This window comes from Prunus mume, linkage group LG5, assembly GCF_029339155.1.
Source record: "Prunus mume cultivar Tortuosa linkage group LG5, ASM2933915v1, whole genome shotgun sequence".
In the NCBI taxonomy this organism is placed as follows: domain Eukaryota; kingdom Viridiplantae; phylum Streptophyta; class Magnoliopsida; order Rosales; family Rosaceae; genus Prunus; species Prunus mume.
Window position 1 is genome coordinate 5,192,136 of NC_142702.1, and position 8,525 is coordinate 5,200,660.

The 8,525-nt window shown below is 37.1% G+C and overlaps 1 protein-coding gene across 3 annotated transcripts; it reads right to left on the reverse strand.

The window, feature by feature from the left end:
* Positions 1-223: 223 nt before the first annotated feature.
* On the reverse strand, positions 224-5,455 carry LOC103343175 (Intron maturase, type II family protein). 3 transcript variants are annotated; one of them, XM_089053092.1, is made up of 5 exons: positions 5,112-5,455; positions 4,669-4,887; positions 4,143-4,234; positions 979-3,018; positions 737-875 (listed from the first exon to the last, which is right to left on the reverse strand). In XM_089053092.1, the coding sequence occupies exons 2-5, from the start codon at positions 4,844-4,846 to the stop codon at positions 870-872; spliced, it is 2,316 nt and encodes a 771-aa protein (XP_088909218.1). In that variant the 5' UTR covers positions 4,847-4,887; positions 5,112-5,455; the 3' UTR covers positions 737-869. The 3 variants fall into 3 exon arrangements, with proteins under 3 accessions (XP_088909216.1, XP_088909217.1, XP_088909218.1); XM_089053090.1 differs by having other exon boundaries at positions 224-3,018; positions 5,112-5,453; XM_089053091.1 differs by having other exon boundaries at positions 224-3,144; positions 5,112-5,452.
* Between the last annotated feature and the right edge of the window lie 3,070 nt (positions 5,456-8,525).

Genomic DNA, 8,525 nt, shown 5'->3' on the forward strand with positions numbered 1-8,525 from the left:
AAAAAAAAAAGATATTTAGTGATATACCCATTCTTAGCACTAATATTATAAATAAACTCTACAAAATTGAATTTCTATAAACAAACCCAAAAAATGACAGCTGTCCTTATTGAATTTAATATAAATTATTAAATTACTTTGATGTCATGAAAACCTATCCTAGTTCATATAACATACAAACATTTAATTGATGAAAAATTAAATAACAACCTTTCAGCAAAACTATGAAAAATGAACAAATGCATATTTCAGTGACAACTAAACCATGTTTGCTTCTGACGGTAAAAATCAGAACGTCCACAAAATAAGTAACTTACCATGTTTTTTCGTGTAAATGGCTCAACAAGCATTCAGACATCATTTTTCAGGTACACACTACAAAGCCATCTGAGAGAAATCTTGGCACTTTCAAGCCTCCATTGAAAGCTTCAAAATCAATGAGCTTTAATACCCAAATTATCCATAGCTCAATAAGATATATTTAATTGAATGCAGTCATTTCCATACCCCAAAATTGACGGACTGAAGTGATATATGACCAAGATACAAATCCTTTAAATGTTGCTTGCACAACCCAAGTCTCCGTCTATTCAAGCTGGGATGAATACAACTTGAGAACCCTGTCTTCCAGCCTGGAAACTTCTGCCTTTCCATTACATGAAGAGTATAAACACTTGGCGCTGGAGCCATACACCCATTTACAAAACAATTGCAAGGACGTGACTCACTTACCATTCTTGCGAGTGAGAGTAAACATAAGCCGCTGTATGAAATTCCATACGTTAATGCCTCATCATTATCATAAGATTGAGCATCTGATGTCTCATTTACCATCTCTTGCTCTACTTCTTGGGTAGACGGAATTCTGCTTAGTTCTGTGTCAAAACGTTTCTCTATCTCAGTTTCATGCACACGATACTTTGCTGCTAGAGTGCGAATGCAAGATTTTCTCACTATATTAGAAATCAAGAGCTTTACCTGATTAAAGTTATCACACTCGGCATACCATCTAAGCCAACGGCGAACAATACCTGAAAACCAATCAATGATTTGGTCATTATCTTGTAAGATTAGCAAAGCGGATGTGCGGGGATAACCATCAGATGTGGTCAATCCATATCGTAGGAGACGCTTTTTAATGGCATTAACAGGAGCAATTATCTCAGTGATAATGACAGATTCGGTGGAAGAAGCAGCACTTGGCAAAAGGGAAAGAGTAGAAGTGGTCTCAGAAGAAACATACGTTTTCACCTGTCTCTGAAATTCATAAAAGGAGTTTCTTAGTTCTTTGGGTAGAGCTGGCTCTGCAACATACTTGGACAGGATAGCATCCTCACTCTCTGCTGCTTTGGCTTTGACATCTTCCATCCATATCTTCAGCAAGTGCTTGTACCAATGATCAGTTTCCATACCAGATTTACGAAAATGGGAAATTTGGCTCAAAACAGACCTACAGTCAGCTAAATGCTTAATCTCCGACTCCTTTACCTTCTTCAGACCATGACCCAACCATTTCTTTCCTATACTAACCGTCCCAGCATTCCAGGCCTCTTCTTTTTGTAAACCAAATAAAGCAACTTTTTCCTTCAACTTGTGGACTGCTCTTGTAGCAGGACTTTCTCTTACATTTCTTCTAACTAAAGTGCCCAAAAAGCGGATCCCATGCGGCATTTGACATGACAATAACTCTGCTCGATCATCCACATCCAAGTGCAAAGACTTCTGCAAGTAATTTAGAACCTCAGATTTGAAATCAAGAGCAGCATCCTTAGAACCAGCCACTGAAAAAAATATCTCATCCATGAAACGACAAGAATGGACCCTTATGCTAAAACTCTCTTCACCGGTACAGCCAAGATCATTACCTTTCAGGTGTCTCCTAAACCAGCTGCGCAGCTTAGACTGGGACTTTTGATCAGAATGTAAGCTTGGACTGAGAGCTTCATATTTCATTGACAATCTGTAAAATTCATGGTCAAATTGGTTGAGATAAATATTCATTAATATAGGAGACAATACGCCCTCCTGTGGAAGGCCATGACCTTTTGGGAAACCACCAAACTCCACGTTGAGCACATTGGCATTAAACATGCTTTGGATCATAGCATAGAGGCTAGGGTCTTCTACTTTATCCTCCATCACGGTTATAAGTTTACCAAGTATACAAGCATCAAGCTTTTTATTTATGAGCAATGTAAACCACCAATCAGGATTAGAAATCTCCTTGCTGATGTACTTCAGAGCTGTAGAATGCCCCCTCCCACTTCGATAACCATGTGAAATCTTAGAGAAATCAGGTTTGTAAACAACTTCCAAAACAATTCTGATTGCTTCCTGAATGACCCTCAGATTTATATTGGGAAGTACCAAAACTTCTTCCCTTGCACCCTTTTTTGAGATAGAGAAGGTATTGGCATTAACATCAAAACTCCCACAACACAGCTCTTTAGCAATAGAATCAAAAGAGGTATTATCATCATTGAATGCTATGTTAATATTTGAGTTGAGTCTAATACAATCATAAGCATCTTGAAGAGTTTCTGGATTGGAAATGACTTTTGCCATTAGGTTTCGAAACTTCCCATTGATGTATTGTTCCTTCACCCTCTTCTTTATGCGCAATTCAAGAGACCTCTTGAGCTCCATTCGGCTTTTGGGTCTTCTCTCATCCATATGAGAAGACTCCTCTACAAGATTGGCCAAGTTTTCTGCCAATTTCATTTCATGAATGCCACTATTGATATCACCATTAGCAGTAGCAACCATGGAGTGATCTGCAAATTCTTGTATTCTTTCTGAAGCTCTACCATAATCAGCTGCTGCGCCAGGACTTTTTTCTGAGTTTGAATGAGTGTCTGATTGCACAAGGACCTTTTGCACCTTATCGCGGAGGTGAGCAGTGAGGGGGGTAGCGTTTCTGGTAACAGTGAGCCTTTTTTCATAAGACATAGAAGAAAATGTTGCTGCTGCGACTATTGCTAGAGAGGGGGCAGGGCCACCTTTGAGCTTTATGAGGCCCTGTTCAAAAATAAAATGCGGGCATGCATCCAGTTATAGTCAGAACAACGCTCAATTGCATGTCTGAAACATTTTGTCGAACAAGTGGCTTGCATTCATTTTATGGGGAGATTTTGAAATTTCTACCTGTACAGAATTACAACACAAGAGGCATTGAAAACATAAGAAAACTTTACAGAAACCTACAAGTCAAGGGAACACAGTACATATTATGACCAAGAAAGAAAAACTAACGATGGCTCACCAACCACTTGATTTCCTATTTGTTTGATTAATCCTCATGCAGCATACTAGGAGCATTAGAGTTAGATTAGAAGAAGAAAACTATCACCAAGGCATCTTGATAGAAGAGAATCAGAAATTTGATTTAGACAATACAGTATAGTATATTTATTAATAAGCATTCTGGAGGAAAGCAAAAATTGGAAGGGATGAGTTTCAAATTGGACCAAATCAAAAAGGAGAATAAAGCAAAATTTTAAGAACTTCGCTGATTTGGATCCTTCTTGATATCATATTATTTGTATCATTTGAAAAAGGACATGATAAGGAATTGGAATGGTACAATACAAGGAATTCCTGACATACAATATTTAAATGTAGTATCATAACTTCTGAAGTTCTGATGAATATACGAGATCGAGATAGATAAGAACATTAAAGTCTATAATACATGTCTAATCTACACCACTAGAATACCGAAAAGATGGCACGAACACCATATGTGAGATGGTAGTCAACCCAGAACCAACATGTAAGAATCGAGACATGGAACACAATTAGGTTAGTGGTGTAAATTTCCATTTTATTAATTAAATCTTGTTTTTTTATAAACAGGATTTTAAGAGGAAAAAAAAAATAGAGTCAGTATGAACTTATACAACTATAACCAAGAGCAACCCCAGAAATTAATTAGCTACAAATATATAAATCACGGTCATCTTAAAAGCTTTCCTTAAGCAGAAAAAAGACCCATATTGTAGGATTTCAGCAAAATGTAAAGATACACTGGGCTAGATAACATAAAATGTTAAGATTCGAGGATGATTACTTGCTGAAATGATAACCGCAAGAAGGTTTAAAGAAAGAAAACCCAAACTATAATGCAAACAATTCAACTTCACCTGCATATATCGCACCACAGTGCTAGTGTAATCAACTGCTCTCCTCTGGGTAAGCTTTCTCATCCTTTTTGCAGCAAAACCGTCGGGATGAGCTGCAACAGACATGCCATTTGTCGTCCATTAAGAAAGAAACGGAAAAATCATAATCTACACTAAACTTCTAACAAAATTCTATGGCCACTTTCCAACGATCGTTTACACCTTCAGCCTCACTGGCACGCCCTTGTAAATTGCATATTTAAAAAACCTCAGGATGCAAAACCAGTTCTAGGGTCTAATTTACAACTCATTCCTTCAAAACCGTGTACTTTAAAGATGTAAATTTCAAAGTTGAAAACCCCAGTCAATAAAAGAAGTAAAATGCAACCAAAATCTTTTCTAGGATTTCCTTACATACTTGACTTCACTAGGTAAAACACTTCCATACACTTGAAATTCTTTTATTTTATTTTCCTTTCCGTTTTCCTAGAAACCAAACAGAACAAAACCAAAATAAGAAAGCCAAAAGGCATAATTTGGTACAAACCATCGTAAGGAGGAAGAGGAGGAGCGGGACCAGATGGGTGGTGATACTCTGGGGCCATTTTAGTCGAAGAAGCCGACGACTGACGCATCACTGGCGCTGGAGGCGGGGGCCTCCTGTGAAATTCTCCACTTTCCTGCTGATGCTGATGCTGATGCTGCTGTTGAGGATCAGGGTACATCACTGTCGCCCCAAATCGAAGAACTGACCCTAACTCTAATCCTAGAAGATAGAGAAATGCACATAAAGAGTGAATGCAGTAGCAAATAAATAGTGGGTTGACAACAAAACCTGAGAGTCAAAGTTTTCGACAACTGGGAAAAACCCAGAACCCAAAACAAGAGAATTCAAGATAAGCAATTATCGATGTCTCTTGAATTAAATGCCTTTTTTCAATTCCAATTTTATCAGTGCCATAGCAAACTGAGAAATGGAGAAATATGTACCTTTCTTATGCTGAATAAACCACCTTTGACTGAAGCGGGTTTATGAAAAATGCTAGTGGTTTGGTTCTTGCAGACGAAGAGAGAAGATGAAAATATCCAAGAGGGTTCAAATTTGAAGCAACAAACTGAGAAATTTGAGCATGTTGAATAAAAAAGTTCGAGCCAAAAGGGAGCTTGGGTCTCTCAGTTGAAGCGGGTTAGGGATTTCGAACCAAAAAAATAGGAGGGTTAGGGCAATCGGAAACCTGATGTTTTACTTGGGTCCATGTCTTCAAGCGGGTCATCTTCACTCAAAATGTGCTGAGATTTGCACGGCCGTTGGTTCATGGGAAAGTAGGGAGAAAGTAAAACCATTCTCCCAACTTGGGTTTTGTAAGTTGGGTTTTGTTTTCGCTCATAGAAAGTTTGAAATGAACCAACATTAAATATACATTTTTCATGATCATTTTGTCCCTATTAACAATTTAGAATTACAATATATCATTTAATGCATTTTTTTTAATTTAATTTAATATAGGTATAATTGAAAATTTATACGAACTTTGTTTTCCATTCCTACTCAAAACAAACATGGGAAAGGAAATAAAGTATTATCTCCCGATTACTTTCTCAGCATTACCAAACGTGGGAAATGAATTTTCCGTTTCTCATCCCTTGGGAAATGACATGGGAAATGATTTCCCCTCAAATTCATTCCGTGAACCAAACGGTATATGTTGTTTCCATCCATTGGTGGAAATTACAACTCCGCAACTGCTAGTAGAAATTTAAAATGAGATTTGCACGTCAAATTAGGGGTGGACACGATCTGATTCGGCTTGGTTTTCATCTAAAATCAAAATTGGTATTCGTATTGTTCATCCAATCCGGTTCCATTCAGTTCATATAAAAATTCATTAACTAAATCGAACCAACTCAGACTAGTTTAGATCAAATTCGGTTTCAATTTTCCGGTTTGAACCAGCTCTAAGGCCAATTGATAATTTGTTTTTCCTTTATAAATAAATAATGAAAATAAAAAAATAATCATAATAATCGTAGATCAAGATCAATCAACAAACCAACGCAACCAACAACGCTTTTACAAAAAACAATGGAGCATCTAAAGAAGACTAAAATACCAAAACAGATCCAACCGATGCGCAAAAAGAGAGTAAGAAATAGAAGGAGAAATAAGATAGAAATGAAGAAGTAGTAGCAGCTAGGGTTTTCTTCAAGAGGGAGAGAGAGAGAGAGAGAAGGCACCTGATGGCTAGGGTGAGAGAAAAGAAGAAAAGAAAGAGAGAAGAAAAAAGAAAAAATAAATGGAGAGAAAGCCCACCTGACTACAAGAGAAAAAAGGGAAGAAAGAAAAGCATGCTTTTCTTTTTTTAGCTTTTCAATTTTGGGATAACAAAAAGTACTTTTTCTTTAGTGGCCTTGGAGTTGGGATTGAGGTATACTTGATAGGTTTAGGCCCAATTGTTTGGGCTTGAAGCTGGGAATGGAAGGTTTAGGTAAAATGAGGCCAACTGCATATATACAAAATAAATAAATAAATAATAATTATATTCAAGCCAGTTCAGTTCGTAATCGAAATCATTCAGTTCGATTTATTGATCGATTGTTGACTTTTTGGTCAACTCAAATTTTTTTTTTTTCTCAATGGGATTCGACACAGCTTTCCTGTTTGCCAATTTAAATGTCCACCCTTACATAAAATCCTCTAAATTTTGAGTATAAATCCTAAGTACCGATTTTGCATGTGCCTTCTCTATCCCCGATGTAATTAGACACATGTTTTCTTTACTTAACACCTACATAACAGTGTTAACTTCTAATAAAATTCAAAAATAAATAAAATTCATGAAGAAAAAAAGAAAAACCCAACAACCAATGCCAGAGGTTTGGTCGAGGGTTGCCACTGAACTCCACATCCATCCACTACAACTACTGCACCTCGCCAATGGCAACCCCCTCCCCTCCCTCCATACCACCAGGAAAGCCTATCCCTTGTTTCTTCTGCACCATATCCAATTTTAAGATTTTCTTCAAGTCGATCTTGATTCAAGAGCAACATCATTCTCTTTTCTTATTATGTTGTGCATATATTTATAACATAGGCTTGTTGAAACTGAATAATCAGATTAATTACTGTTCTTGAAAATAAAATAGTTGGGAAATTGGGGAGAGAGAGAGAGAGAGAGAGAGAGAGAGAGAGAGTAGGCACCTGACGGCCAAGGTGAGAGAAAAGAAGATAAAAGAAAAAAGAAATAGAGAGAAGATCCACCTGACAACGAGAGAAAAAGGGGAAGAAAGAAAAATATGATTTTCAATCTTGGGATAACAAAAAGTACTTTTTTTTGGAGTGGGCTTGGAGTTTGGATTGAGGTATAATTGATAGGTTTAGGCTCAATTGTTTAGGCTTGAAGCTGGGAATGGAAGGTTGAGGTAAAATGAGGCCCACTGTGTATATACAAAATAAATAAAAAATATTAATTATATTCAAGCCAGTTCAGTTCAGCCTAGTTTGATTTTTGGAGGCATGGAATTGAAACCGAAACCAGCAAGAACCAGTCTGGTTCAGTTTATTGACCGATTTTTGACTTTTTGGTCAACTTAGTTTTTTTGTGGTTTTTCCAATGCGTTTTGGCTCGACTTTCTGGTAGGGGTGGCAATTTCCTACACGACTTACACGACTCGAAACCCGCACGGAAAAAACACGATTCAACCCGCACAATTAATAATTGGGTAATTTTCGAGTCAACCCGTTTTGACCCGTTTATTAAACGGGTCGTCAACCCGTTAAAATACATGTACCCGTGTAACCCGACACGCCAACCCGCGAAAAAATATAGGGAAATAGAGACTTCAAAACACACATATGGGGTTTCGAACCCCCTCCATCCTCATTACTCTCCAACACCTTATCCACCATGCTAGATATAACTTTGTGATTATATATTATGCCTTTTGATATTTATAATGTTTCTTTTTCTTCTTCTTTTTTTCTTTCTTTTCCGTCTATCTTCTCTCTCTTTTTTAATTTCTTTTCCTTCTCTCTTTTCTCCTCTCTTTTCTTACTTCTCTTTAGTTTTCTCTCCTCTTTTTTTTTTTTATTTCTTTCCTTCTCTCTCTCTCTCTCTCTCTCTCTATTTTTTTTCCTTCTCTCTTCTCTTCTCTCTCTATTTTTTTTTTCCTTCTCTCTTCTCTCCTCTCTCTATCCTTTTTTTTCTTTCTTTTCCTTATATTTTCTCTCCTCTCTCTATTTTTTTTATTTAAATTTTTTCAGTTGTGACTTTTGTAACATGCATGTTATTATTTATCAACCCGTTACACGACTCGAAACCCGCACGATAAAAGACGACCCGAACCCGACACGACGCGTTTATTAAATGGGTTGGGTTCGAGTTGAGCATTCTTGACACGTTTAAT